The sequence below is a fragment of the Penaeus japonicus genome, unplaced genomic scaffold (genome assembly GCF_977035675.1).
Source record: "Penaeus japonicus unplaced genomic scaffold, GWHDUDI00000001_assembly GWHDUDI00000018, whole genome shotgun sequence".
Classification (NCBI taxonomy): Eukaryota; Metazoa; Arthropoda; class Malacostraca; order Decapoda; family Penaeidae; genus Penaeus; species Penaeus japonicus.
Window position 1 is genome coordinate 32,159,912 of NW_028234420.1, and position 15,000 is coordinate 32,174,911.

Here is a 15,000-nt window from a genome sequence, read left to right on the forward strand (position 1 = left end):
TTGTTATTTTTTTACAGTTATTTTTATTATTATTAGTGTAATTATCACTTTTGTTGTATTTATCATAATAATCATCATTATCTATCAATTCTATAATGAATTTAATCATTATTCTTGGTTCATATTTTTCTCGCATGTAAACCTTATCAAGTGTAAACGTATAATAATAATTATACTAATGATAATGATAATAATGATAATGATGATGATGTTAAAGAGAAATAATAATATTATTGATTATAATAATGATAACAATAATAATGATAATGATAATGATGATAAGGAATAATGATAATTTTAATGATAATGATGATAAAAATGATATCAGAATAATAATATTAATAATAATGATTATGATAATAGTAATAACAATGATAATAACAATGATGATGATAATGATGATAATAACAAAACTAAGGATAATGATGCTAAGAATGATAATAATGATAACAATGATAGTATTAATGATAAAAATAATACTAGTAACTATAACAATGATAATAATAATAACAATGATAATAACAACAACAATCATACTAATGAAAATGATAACAACAATAATCATAATAACAATAGTAATAATGATAACAATAAAAGAAATAACAATAATGATAATAATGATGATAATAATTACGACACAACATTAGAGTAACATTGATGAGGATAACGAGACAAAATGAAGAGATAAAAGAGAAAGAGAACATGAAAAAGGGAGAAGAAAAAGGGAGTAAATAAATAGGGGAATATGCATGACACGTATTTAAAAAAGGGAAGAAAAAGATAGATAGATAGTTTGTTAGTTAGTTAGTTAGAGAGAGAGAGAGGGAGGGAGGGAGGGAGGGAGGAAGGGAGGAGGGAGGGAGGAGGGAGGGAGGGAGGGAGGGAGGGAGGGAGGGAGTGGGGGAGAGAGAGAGAGAGAGAGAGAGAGAGAGAGAGAGAGAGAGAGAGAGAGAGAGAGAGAGAGAGAGAGAGAGAGAGAGAGAGAGAGATAAAGAGAGAGAAAAGGAGATGATTGAGAAAAGAGAAAAAAAAAGAGAATAAAGAAATAAGAAGACATAAGACTACGGAGAAAAATATAGAAAAGAAGGAAAGAAGAAACAAACAAACACCAAAATTCACTTACCCCCTCCTCCCTCCCTCCCTCCCAGCCCTCCCCCCCTAAAAAAAGTCCATTCACTAAAGTCACACAAAAAAAAAAAAAAAAAAAACACACACACATTGCGGCGTAGGCGTGGAAGCGAAACTCAACTACTCGGCAACAGGGCGAAAAAAAATATATATATATATATATATATAAAAATATATTTACTGTATCTCTCCTCCCAGTCGTTGTTGGCGCGAACTGTGAACTGAGGCAAGATATGATGACACAATGTGGTATTTACATCATAATTGAATTCAATATTCGTATATTTAGTTGAGTTCTTAAAGTCTTATGATTATTCATTCGTGTTTTCCTGATTTTCAGAGAGGGAGGGGGGAGGGGAGGGGAGTGGGAGGGGAGGGAAGGGGAGGATATCGGAAAGTTACGGTGGGTTACTAAGTAAAAATATTGGTATTGAAAAGAAGGCGGAGAAGTGTGGTTATCTTATGGAAGGGGGGAGGGGGGGGGAGGGAGGAAGGGAGAGTGGGAGGGGGAGGAGGAGAGGAGAGAATGGGCATAGAGGGGGGAGAGGGAAGAAGGAGGGATGGGAGAGGAGGGAACAGAAGGGGAGAGGGGTACCGAGGAGCATGGGGAGGAGAGCGAGGGAGGAGAGGGGAAGGGAGGAGGAGGAGGAGGAGGAAGAGGGGAGGAGAGGAGTGGGGGAAGAGGAGAGGGGATGGAAGGAGGGAGGGAGGGAGGGAGGGAGAGAGGGGTACGGGGGGGGGGACTCGCGACCGGAAACTGCCCACGCAATCTCGGTCGGCATTGCTAGCGGGACCAACTTGGAGAGCTGCCTTTTCTCCCCGCCCTATCTTCGCTTATCTCTCGTATATGAGTTATCTCTTTATCTCCCTCTGGTTCTTCCTTACGTTACTCACGGACTTCTTCTTTTTTCTCTTTTTTCTGGGTCTCTCCTTTCCGCTTTTTTCGTTCTTACCCTTTTCTTCTCGCTTCTCTTCTTCTTCCAGGGACGGAGAAGAACTCTCAACATCCGCCCTAGAAACGGGATCACTGCCCCCCCTCCCCTCCCCCCCCTTCCCCGGTGTTCCTTCTTCCCTCCTGTGCCCCACCCCCACCACCCCCCGCCCTTCCCCTCCTTCCCCGACGGCTATTGCTATAAACAAACATGAGTCGCAGAGTCTTCCTGGCAACTTGCATCTTCCGTCGACGGATTGTCGGATGGTCGGGCGAGCGTGCGGGCGAGAGCGTGCGTGCGTGCGTGCGAGCGAGCGAGCGAGCGGGCCATCGGCGGCGCACAGAAAACGTAGTGGGGCATCGAGGCACGGGGATCCTCACAGTAAGGCTGTGACCGCGGCGTGCGCCACACGTACCGTAGCCGCCTCTCTCTCTCGCCCTTGGCCCTTCCTCCTCTCCGCCCTCCGCCCTCCCTCCCTCCCCCCCACCCGAGCCACCGAGCGCGGACCCTTCCCCCTGTCTTCGGCCTAACGTTCATGACCGCCTCCACCGCACACCTGTGTCGGAAGGCCTGGCTAGGAGACGTGTTCGCGTGCTACAGCTTGTCACCTCACACGGACACCTGGGTGACGTGACCTCTCGACGCAGGGGGGTCCGTTGTGTTATGTTCCAGTTGGGTGTTACCGACCGCAGACGAGGCAGTTGGAGCACGCACGAGCGCCAGATCGCGGCCAACGCTCGAGGGACGAGTCCGTTGTGCTCCGATGGAGGCTGTGTGCGAGCGCGTGCGTCGCGTCGCCGTCATTTGTGATGACGACCACATCGTACCTGATTGTGACGACCACATGAGCGAATCACACGACACCAACGCCCTCCCTTGGGCATCCGTATCCGTGAGTATCCGAATCTCTCGGCGAGGTTCCCGTTTTCGTTGCTGTCATGTCCTCGGGGTTGTCATGTGTTCGGCCCTGTCTCTTCTCTTTGGTTGGGCTTCATCCACCTTTTCTTTTGTCATTCTCCTGTTTTGTTTCCTCCGCCCCATCGGTTTGACTCGATTTTTTTTCTCTCTCAAAATAGCAGACCAATATAAGAAATACCCTTTATTTTTCTACTGCACGCAAATCAACCCCTTCCCGCGCCTTCTTCCTCAGCATTTAACTGTCTCTCTTTCTCGCTCTGTGCCCCCTTTTTATCATCGCCTCCTCCACCCACCCCATTCGTCGCGTGCCCGTGGCCAGGTAACGCTCCCCGCAACCCACTTTCGCATTTCATTTGGGGTCACTGTTCATCCCTTGAACATTCACGCGTCCTGCCGTCCCCTGCGCTCTCGTGTTTGCAACTGTGCACTGGCTTTTTGCGTCTGTGATTTCCCTGCATTGTTAGTGTTTATATTTTTTCTTAGAAATGGTTACATTTTTCATCTGTTTCTAGTAAATTATTAGTTTTTTTAAATCGTAAATTGTTCGTTTTTATTGTCTTTATATTATTTTATTGTTTTTATGTTACTTTGTGTTTTGTTTTGAATTCGGCGTGTACTCTCGTCTCTGCTTTCGTGTTTGTAACTAATTAACAACCTTAGTTTTGGTATTTTTTTTATTTTTTTATTTTTTGCGTTATACTGTGAATCTGTTTTCTTTCTCAATCACAAAATTCACCGAAAGTTTCCCAATTTTCCCTCTCGGAAAATCTACAACTTTTACAACATTTAGTTTATGCAATGTGCACACACTTAGGGGTTAACTCAGTACCCTTTCGCCCCCCCCCTCCCCCTCCCTTCCTTCGTCACTCCTCCTTCTCTACACCTACACCTCGCCTCCCCTTTGTACCACCCCACTTCATTCTTCCGCCCCCCTCCCTGTTAGTCACTATTACACCCCTCTCCCACGCCCCACCCCCCCGAAACCCAACTCCTTGAGCAGGTTCTTCACAGTATCTCAAGATTTCGAAGAGGGAGGTCAAGATCTGTCTCTCTCTCTCTCTTTCTTTCTCTGTCAGTGACCCTCGAGTGCTGTGTCGAGGCGGCGTGGCGAGTGTCAACGAGTGTCTGAGGGATACTCCGGGTGTCAAGTGGCACGTGAGACTATGACATGACAAGTGTCCGTTTGAAATTATGAATTGTCATTGGAGTGTTGTTTGTATTTCAAATTTGATGGATAGTGGCTGTGTTTATATATGTATAGAGTGTCTGTATCTACCTGATGTACAGCGAAGTGACACATGAAAAACGAGTTGTTTATGACAGCAACAGGTGACATGACACACATACAACTGACATATGGTACGCGGCAGATCAAAATCGATGTCCCGAACAAGTGTCAACGGACAAAACTGACAGTGTCAACCTCTTCAAGATTACAGTATCCGCTTTTAAAAGTCAGTCAATCAGTCGATCCCAGAATCCGCGCAACGTGAAACGAACACGAACGAAAGAAGAGAAAATAACCTTTTGACAAAAGAGAAGTGACAAGAAGAGAGGAAGAATGGCATACAAGGAGGTAGGGGGGTAGGGGTAGGGGGTATTGAGTGGCCTGATAACAGAGCAGCGAGAGCGTAATCCGCGTTATCCGTGAGTGACACCCCAGATAAAAAGATTTTTTCTGCATTTCTTTAGGAAAGACGATTGTGCATGTGTTTGTTGCAGTATTTATTAATTCATTTACTGGTTTGTTTTAAGATTAATATTCCTCTATTGGATTTTCTTTGTTTGTGGACTTATTCATTAACGTGTTTATTGTTTGATATTTTTTGTGTATGTAGAAGTGAATATAAGCAACCAAGTGTAACGCTATCGTTTATAAGTATACAAGTGCACAATACAAAAAAAGAAGAAATATGCATCCAAGATAAAGCAGAAAATACAAATTAACCTGAAGTCAAGATAAAAAAAAAATGGTCCCGAGATGAAATTGATATATTGACCAGATTTAAACTGGATTAAATTGCTCGGTTCTCTGCCATGTTTATCAATTTTCCTTGAATTGGTAACAGTATCCAAGGATTTTTTTTTCACAAGTCTTATCTACATTTTTTTATATATATAACACTTCTATTTCAGTCTTATAAATCATAAAAAATATAGTAAATGTCACATTTTAGAAAGATCTAATCATTTCATTCGTTGAAAAAAAGTAGTTGTAATCGGCGTTCCTTGTTCCGTAGAGTTTTCCGTCCCAAGAGGAAGTTGAAAGTTGGCTGCGAAACGATTCACATACATCCGCAAACAAACACAAAGAATATAATCGTGGCGTACGTTAACGTGATGGTGAGGAGTCCACGCAGGAACGGATATGTTCTTGACCGCATATCCGGCATCTTGTCACCTACAAAATGCCATTTAAGTAGAATAAATGAAGCAAAAGAATCTGACTTGAGGTCCGAGCGTGAGAACTAATGTTTACGTGCCTTTGTGTACCTTACGCGAACGCTTCGAGATGAATCCGACTTCACGCGACTTCCAAGATGGCGTCCTGTAAATATTCCAGTTTTAGTGTGAACTGTGTTTCGTCTTTCTTTTTTAAAGTTGATGACCATTCTAATGATAAAATTAGTGTTGAATGCATGATGACTCACACGTAATTGCTCTGTGTCCGATCCCGTTATAAATATTTTCCCGTTTTTGTCGTACTTAGAATATAGTCAAGTGCCCGGAAACAGCTGTCATATTATCTTTTCCTAACGTCATAACGTATGTGAAGGAGAGGGATATGGGGAGGGGAGGGGAGGGGGGGAGATGCGAGAACAAGAGAAAGGGAGAGAGAACCTAAAGACTTGAAGGAAGAGATAGATAGAAAGATAGAAAGATAGGTAGATAGATAGATAGATAGACAGATAGATAGATAGATAGACAAATAGAATGAAGAAGAAGAAGAAGAAGAAGAAGAAGAGAGAGAGAGAGAGAGAGAGAGAGAGAGAGAGAGAGAGAGAGAGAGAGAGAGAGAGAGAAAGATAGAGAGGAGAGAGAGAAAGTAGAAATGAGCGAAGAAGCTAGCAACCCAAACCCACAGGAAGACAAACAGACAGACAGACAAATCACTCAATCAATCATAAACCTAAGTCCGAAAACACAAAAGGGAGGAAAGAGGGGAAAGGAAAGAGGGGAAAAGGGAAGAGGGAAGTAGACGCAGGAGGAGCGGAGGAGAATAAGGTTACATGACCTCCCTCGTGCCAGGTCAGAGTCCATTGTCTCATAAGAGGGGATGCAGGGTCAGGGAGGTAGGGAGGTAGGGAGGGTAGGGGTATCGTACGTAGGGGATGTAAGGTAGGGGGTGGGGGGTTGAGGGCTCAGGCAGGGTGGGAGTTAGAGGGGTATCATGCGGGGTCGGGTCAGCTGGGGTCAGATGGGGTCACGGCTGAATAATGTTTAACGGGTTGGCACTTCGTTATTGGCAGTTTCCGGGTAAACAAAGTAGGATACGAGAGAGAGAAGAGGTGGGGGGGGGGGCGAAAGGGTGGATGGATGGGAGGAAGGGAGGGAAGAAGAAGAAGAAGAAGAAGAAGAAGAAGAGAAGAAGAAGAGAAGAGAGAGAGAGAGAGAGAGAGAGAGAGAGAGAGAGAGAGAGAGAGAGAGAGAGAGAGAGAGAGAGAGAGAGAGAGAGAGAGAGAGAGAGAGAGAGAGAGAGAGAGAGAGAGAGAGAGAGAGAGAGAGAGAGAGAGAGAGAGAGAGAGAGAGAGAGAGAGAGAGAGAGAGAGAGAGAGAGAGAGAGAGAGAAAGAGAGAGAGATAGAAATAGAGACAGATAGATAAATAGAGAGAGAGAGAGAGGGTGAGAGAGAGAGAGATAGAGATAGAGATAGAGCCAGATAGATAGATAGAGAGAGAGAGAGAGAGAGAGGGTGAGAGAGAGAGAGGAAGCTTTAAATAAGGAAGAATGAATTAAGTACAAGAGAGGAAGTAAGGCAAATATCATGTAATGAAAGGAATCAACAGATACAGGAGACGTCGCGTGCCAAGGGTTGACAGGCACATATTTTCTCTTCCTCTTATTCTCCCTCGTCCTCCTCCTCCTCCTCCTCTTCCTCTTCTTCTTCTAGTTCTTCTTCTTCTTCTTCTTCTTCTTCTTCTTCTGCTAGTTCTTCTTCTTCTCTTCTTGCTATCTTTTCTTCTTCTGTTTCATCTTCTTGTATTGCTTCTCATTCTTATTCTTCTTTTTATCTACTTCTTTATATGTATCCATCTTCCTTTTTCTCGTCCTGTCTTCTGCTTCTTCTGCTTTTGGGAGAGTGAGAGAGAGAGGGAGAGAGAGAGAGAGAGAGAGAGAGAGAGAGAGAGAGAGAGAGAGAGAGAGAGAGAGAGAGAGAGAGAGAGAGAGAGAGAGAGAGAGAGCGCAAATAGAAAAAAAGATAATGAAAAAAAAACTACAAACTCATATCTCAAAAACGAAATCCTAAAAAAAAACAATATAATTACCAGAAATGAACGTTTCCGAAAGAAAGAGAGAGAGAGGAAGACACCCCCCCCCCAAAAAAAAAAAAGTATATACAAAAGAAAATAAAAACACAAGGATACAAAACACACCACTTGAGGTCCAAACACGTGGGACATTTCCCGCTTCCTTTCCGGTGACTTATTATCCCTAAATATCTATTAATATAAAAATAACAAAAAAAAGAGAAACAAATAAACTCTCACTTTTTAGGAAGAAAAAAAAATAGATATCTTATTCTTGGCAATGAGGATGTGGTATGTATTCCAAAGGTGTTGTTTACTTATTTATTTGTTTGTTTTGAGCTCAAGTCCTGCTGGCTAGCGAGGAGGATGTGGTAGCATGTTGAAGCGTGTGTGAGGATGACACATACTGTAAGAGATGCGACGCACATGTGCAGGTTTTTACACGTATGCATGTATGTATGTATGTATGTGCGTATATGTATTGGTTTTTGGCCTATGTAAGGGTATAGAGACTCACGGATACGTATAGATATACATGTAGGTACGTACAGATATACAGATATACATGTAGGTACGTAAAGATATACAGATATACATGTAAGTACGTAAAGAAATACAGATATACATGTACGTACAGATATATATACATACATACAAAGACAAAGACGCACAAGCAAACACACACACACACACACACACTCATAAACACACGCACAAGCACAAACACACCCACGCACGCCCACACACGCGCGCTCCTAAATGCGTAGCTTCTGGAAAGATATGTTACTCCTTTGTGAAATAGGCCGACTATTATGCTACACTGAAGGCCTATTGTGCCAGGACAAACCACAGTCCTTTTCAAAGCCCGCCCATGCTCTTTTCTACCTTTTGTGGGCGTGAATGGAGGTTGTTTAATAGGCGCGGAATATGGGACGCCTCTCGTAGACCGCAGGGTAGATGTTTTGCCATTATCAACCTTAGACTAAAGGGTCACACAGGCGAGATTCGTATCGCATGGATTTACTGTGGGATTTGTTTACTTTCTGTCGCGTGTGTTGCTTCGTGAATTAATTTCTAGATAAATAAATAAATAAAATAAATACGTGAACAAATAAATAACATTTGAAAGATCAACCAACATTACTAGAAAGAATAAAATTACGTAAAACATTTATAGCTTGTATCAAAATTATATAGATAAATTCATATCAAAACAGAGATTGGTCAAAATGAATGAAAAAAGAACTATTAAAATTCCATAGTTGGATAAACGAATCGAAATTCGTTATTAAAAAAAGGGAAAAGATAATTAAATGCCCTGATGAAAGCCATGTTCTTTTTAGACACTTCCGAGATTGTTTAATTGTGTCAGATAAGGTGTCATATTTTCTTGGGATTAGTATTGATGTTATTATTACAGGTGTCTTCTTCTTCTACTTCCTTTTCTCCTTCTCCTTCTTCTTGTTATTATTATCATTATTATTATTATTATTATTATTATTATCATTATTATTATTGTGATTGTTATTATTATTATTACTATAATAATTATTATTATTATCATTATTATTATTATTATCATTATTATTATTATTACCATTGATGTAATTATAATAATTATTATTATCATTACTTTTATTATTTTATCATCAGTATTATATCATTGGTATTGCTAAAAATGATAATGATAATATTACTTTTGTTATTGATATGAGTGTTATTATCATTATTCATAGTGATTATCATTAATTTTGTTTTTCTTATTATGATTATATAATGACTGAATGACAATCATCTACCAAGATAAGTAATTATTACACATTCTACTTCTGTCCTCATAATTTCATTAAATCATCATTTTTTGACAATTACCTTTATTATGATTGCTCGATTCTTGAAGAAAACACAAAAGCAATTTAATAATTCAAAATAATTGAGTCAAATAAACTGAAGATTAAAACTGATAGCTATTTCCTCCTCGTTTCACCCCCCCCCCGTCCCCCTCCTCCTCTCCATCAACAGATACTCTACCCCCCCCCCCCCGTTGTGAAGAGGGATTAACATATGTTTTAAATCCCCAGTCAATTAGATACGATTTTTTTTACAATTGCTTTAATCCGTATGGATAAACAATAAGCAAAGTAAAGAGGTTAATCGGGATTTTTTGGATTTTTTTTTTTGAAAAATACCAAAACGTAATTGGGATAATCCAAGGAGAGTAGGATATAACGATGATATAAAAACAAGGATAATAATTTTTGTATCTCTATATCAGCTAATAGTTAATAAAAAGGGTGATCATTTTCAAAAGAACCTTTAAAAAAATAGCATTTCACTTATAGGGGAAAAAATGATAATTAAATATAGATATGAAAAGTTAAAAGAATAAAAGCAGAGTGAAATATCTCTCTACCGTATCTATTTCAACCGAGCGTATTCTCTTTCTCTCTCTCTCTCTCTCTCTCATACACACCCATTCAAAGACCTTAAACCGCACATCTGTTTTTAGCTACGCGTTTTATGAATGAATATGGGTGCGGCAGGGTAGAGTGGTGGGGTGGGAGGTGGGAGGGGAAGGGGGAGGGGAAAGGGGGAGAAGGGGGGAGGAGTCGTAGGAAGGAAGGGGGGAGGGGGCAAGGGGGGGGAAGAGAGGAGGAGAAGATGCAGTGCAGGTGGGTTGGTGGGGGTAGGGTCGGAGAGGGGGGGGGGGGCGGGGTGTCTACCTGAAATCAGATTAACTGATTTTTTTGCGCAGTCATGTACCAAAGGTAATTAGTTTGAGTTTAGCGAAGGGAGAGAGAGAGAGAGAGAGAGAGAGAGAGAGAGAGAGAGAGAGAGAGAGAGAGAGAGAGAGAGAGAGAGAGAGAGAGAGAGAGAGAGAGAGAGAGAGAGAGAGAGAGAGAGGGAGAGAGAGAAAGAGAGAGAGAGAACGAGCAATAACAGTTGCAAATTTAAATTCTAAACGGTACTGATCAACCGAACTATCAAAGAGTAGAAGGAGGGGGGGGGAAGAAGGGGGGGAGGGGGCGAAGGAGCACAGGTGTTATCCCTGAGGAGTGAGGATGAATGAGATTGTAGGATACCCCCAAGGGAACACACCTGCACACAACCTGACCACACACACACACGTGCAGTAACCCCCCCCCTCCCCCCCACCTCTCCTCCTCCTTAGAACCTTCTTTAACCCCCCCCCCCCCCGCCAATCCTGCCTAATGAGAACTAACCTGATCTAGTGTCTGTGCGAGCCGGAACTAAGGAACTTGTTGGGGGGAGGGACAGGAGGTGAGAGGGGGAGGGGGTGTAAAGAAGATGCACGTGGTTGGGTTTTTAAGTGGATATTCAATACGGATTATTTTTTTTATTCATTAAGGGAGATGAATGTATGTAGATATTTTTTTTTCTTTGCTCTAATTTCTGTTACGTTTTTTTTTGTATTTCTTGCTAGATTAAATTTTTGTTTAACATATTTTGCTTCTTATCTTTCCGTACAATGTTTAAAAAAATAGATTAGCAACAATAACATCAATGATGATAGGAATGATCATGATTAGTGAAATAATAATATAATACTGATTCTTTTCAATAAAATAGAGGATCATCTCACACCGCAAATCACGTGAGGTCACACAGGAGTGTAAACGTTATGAAAAAAAGGAATCCCAGTATCGTAATAACCGATTGACCTGAACTGACCTCAGATTTTCCTTTCCTTCCTCCCTGACCCCTGCACCTGAATAGCCCCAGGCGGTGCACGTGTAGAATAGGGTGTGGAATGTCTTATTAACACGTGAAGTAACTGTCACTTTAAAATGGCGGTTTTCTACAAGCCGCCATTTTTGTTTTGGTTTCGTGTTTTTTTTTCATATTGGATATATATATATATATATTTTTACTCTGATGAGTAAAATGACGTAAGGGGAGTACTTATATGTACGTAAACCTATGGACTGACAGTGTAGATGTGATATGTATTTTAACATTTGAATTTGTGGTTGGTTAAAATGGCGGGAAATCATTGTAACGTCTCAGTTTAGTTAATCTGCGGAATGCTATTCCATACACATTATCCTACCAGTTATGGTGACGGAAACTTGTCGAAGTTAACTTAATAGTGATTCTATAAAACATTAACGATTACATGAGAAGGAAATTACGTAAGCCTTGGAGGAAAAATCTTAAACCCAGTGTTTCTTTCCTGTCAGCTTTATTGAGGAAGCATGGCCGCGTCACTCAAACTGTGACATACACACGTGCAGGGGTTTTCCTCCTTAAATTCTGACTAAAATAACTTAAGTGAAGCGTAATAACTCTAACTGTTACTATACTAATGTCGTGAATCCCCTTATATATTTCATTCTATGATTTTTAATAACACTTATCGTATTTTCTATATATTTTCCCCAAATGGAAATACATGTTTAGTGAAGCAGAGTCTAGTGACTCAAACCAATCGCACCTGTTCCTGCAACTAACCTGCGTCCTTCTCCCGCCACAGGCCGAGCTGGATAAGTACCTGCCAAGCATCCCCGAGGTGTCGGTGCAGCCGCGCCGCGACTCCGCCTCACAGATCGACGAGTTCTTCGAGGGCGAGGTGGACCCCTCGACGGGCGGCTGGGTGGGGCGGCGCGGCGGCACCACCTACGTGTCGCCCGTCAGCCTGCGCGACGCCCACGAGGAGGACGTGTTCATCAAGCCCGAGCCCATCCCGGTGGACTCGTCCAAGTTCTCCATGTGGGAGGACATGGCGTCCTCCATCCGCCACCTGGACCCCGAGTCCCCGGAGTCCAACACCAGCTTCATACTGCCCGCGCCGCGCTCCTACGCGCCCGCGCACATGCACCCGCACCACGGCGCCGCCCACATCAAGCTGGAGGACACCACGCTCACGCAGTGCCACCTGTCGGCCGAGCTGCCCAAGCTGCTGTCGACGCCGTCGCCGCCGCCGCCGCCCCTCGTCCTCGCCCACAACCGCCTTCCCGGGGCCACCACGCCCACGCCCACGCACACTGCCTTCAGGTTCTCCTCCGGCAGCCCTCTCGGGCCGCGGTCGTGCATGCCGCCCACGCCGCCCGCGTCAGACCACGGCTCGCCAGCCGACCATCACTTCCGACGCACGCCGCCGCCGCCCTACGTGGTGCCGGCGTCGTCGACGCCCAGCCCGGGCGTGAGCGGCAACGCCGTCTGCACCACAAGCATGGGCGGCGGCCGGATCGTGGGCGGGCCGCCCGTCATGGTGTCCACGCCGTCGCTGCCGTCCAGCCTCCTGACGGAAGGCACCGTCAAGTACTCGCGGAGGAACAACCCGGAGCTCGAGAAGCGCCGCATCCACCACTGCGACTTCCCCGGTGAGTCCCCCTGGCGCGCTAGTAGCGGCAGTGGTAGTAGTAGTAGTAGCAATAGTAGCAGCAGGAGTTGTTGTAATAGTAGCATATTCAGTAGTAGTAGGGACAGTAGTCGCGATAGTAGCAGTAGTACTGATGGGAGCAGCAACAGCAGTAGTAGAAGTAGTAGTAGTGGTAGTAGTGGTAGTAGTAGTAACAGTAGTAGTAGTAGTAGTAGCAGCAGCAGTAGTAGTACCATTGCAATTAGAATTACTGTTACTGATATTGACTTTATCATATCTAATTATACCTACCATTCGCCATACTAGATGTCACATTTTTTTTTTTTTTGCACAAAATGACAATTTTCTAGTTAGTCACACGACAATTCCCCCCCCCCAAAAAAAAAAAAAAAAAAAAAAAAGGCGTATCTCTTCTTTAGAAACATGATACTCAAATCTTTTTATATCTGATTGACTGATTACTTGCGGGACTGAATGCTAAAAAGCTTGATTTGAATTGACGATAGATCATCAGTCAATTTCTATAAATATTAAATCCTTACCACAGACGCTTACAAGCATTATTAATCTAAGTACGATTGTTTTTTTGTTTGAAAATACTATAATCTCTTGTTTTCTGCCCCGTTTCAGGTTGCACCAAAGTGTACACAAAGTCTTCACATCTTAAGGCTCATCAGCGAATACACACAGGTAAGTCCGTAAATCAATCTCTATTTTGTTTTGTTTATTCACCTGTGGGGCGAAGAACACATGTACAGACACACGCACATGGGCAGACACTAGTACACACGCACGCAAGCATATGCTATGAACACACAAATTAAACATACATACATACATACATACATGCATGTATACACACATACATAAATACATGTTGAGAGAGAGAGAGAGCGAGAGAGAGAGAGAGAGAGAGAGAGAGAGAGAGAGAGAGAGAGAGAGAGAGAGAGAGAGAGAGAGAGAGAGAGAGAGAGAGAGAGAGAGAGAGAGAGAGAGAGAGAGAGAGAGAGAGAGAGAGAGAGAGAGAGAGAGCAGACCCCAAGCGTAGCAACACCGCGAGGCGATCACGCCAGACCGCCCTCGCGAAGGAATTCCACCAACATCATCACCATTTTAAACCAGCCAAGACATATAGCCCGAGGGGGAGATCCTCGTCAACGCACGTCTCGTGATTTGCGAGAAGGCGCGAGAAAACAGGTAAAACGGCAGAAGCCACGCTTATTTGAACCGGAAGTTTGAACGTCGTCTAAGTCAACACTGGCCTTAACCCCAGCGCTCCCTCGGGAACATACCTACCTGGGGACCCGGCTCTCCTCGCGCCTCCCTTCTCCTCTCCCTTCTTCTCTCCTATCATCTCCCTTCTTCTCTCATATCCTCTCCCTTCTTCTCTTCTATCCTCTCCCTTCTTCTCTCATATCATCTCCCTTGTTCTCTCCTATCCTCTCCCTTCTTCTCTTCTATCCTCTCCCTTCTTCTCTCCTATCCTCTCCCTTCTTCTCTCCTATCCTCGCCCTTCTTCTCTCCTCTCGCCTCCCTTCTCCTCTCCTATCATCTCCCTTCTTCTCTCCTATCCTCTCCCTTCTCCTCTCCTCTCGCCTCCCTTCTCCTCTCCCTTCTTCTCTTCTATCTTCTCCCTTCTTCTCTCCTATCATCTCCCTTCTTCTCTCCTATCCTCTCCCTTCTCCTCTCCTCTCGCCTCCCTTCTCCTCTCCTATCCTCTCCCTTCTTCTCTCCTATCCTCGCGCTTCTTCTCTTCTATCCTCTCCCTTCTTCTCTTCTATCATCTCCCTTCTTTTCTTCTATCTCCTCCCTTCTTCTCTTCTATCATCTCCCTTCTTTTCTTCTATCTTCTCCCTTCTTCTATCCTATCTTCTCCCTTCTTCTGTCCTATCTTCTCCCTTCTCTCATTACCTCTCTCCTCCCTTCTCCTATCACATCCACTTCCTTCTTCTCTCCTATCCTCTCCCTTCTATCCTATCTTCTCCCTTTTATCCTATCCTCTCCCTTTTATCCTATCTTCTACCTTCACTCCTATCCTCTCTCTTCTCTTTTTCTCTCCTAATCTTTCCATTCTCTCTTTTCTCATTTTTTCTCTTCTCCTATCCTTTCCCTTCTCTCCTCTCTCCCCCCATCTTCTTTCCTATCTTTCCCTTCTTCTCTCCTAACGTCTTCCGTCTTCTCCCTTCTTATCTTTTCCTATACCCTCCTA

General features: G+C 43.4%; 1 protein-coding gene across 1 annotated transcript in view; it reads left to right on the forward strand.

Annotated features, from left to right (window-relative positions):
• The first annotated feature begins 1,947 nt into the window (after positions 1–1,947).
• The window catches only part of LOC122264077 (Krueppel-like factor 5), a 21,660-nt gene continuing 8,607 nt past the window's right edge, over positions 1,948–15,000 (forward strand). The window contains exons 1-3 of the mRNA XM_043032777.2: positions 1,948–2,952; positions 11,943–12,792; positions 13,422–13,481. Coding sequence (XP_042888711.1) covers positions 2,824–2,952; positions 11,943–12,792; positions 13,422–13,481 — 1,039 coding nt within the window. The 5' untranslated portion in view covers positions 1,948–2,823. The remainder of the gene's footprint in view (positions 2,953–11,942; positions 12,793–13,421; positions 13,482–15,000) is intronic.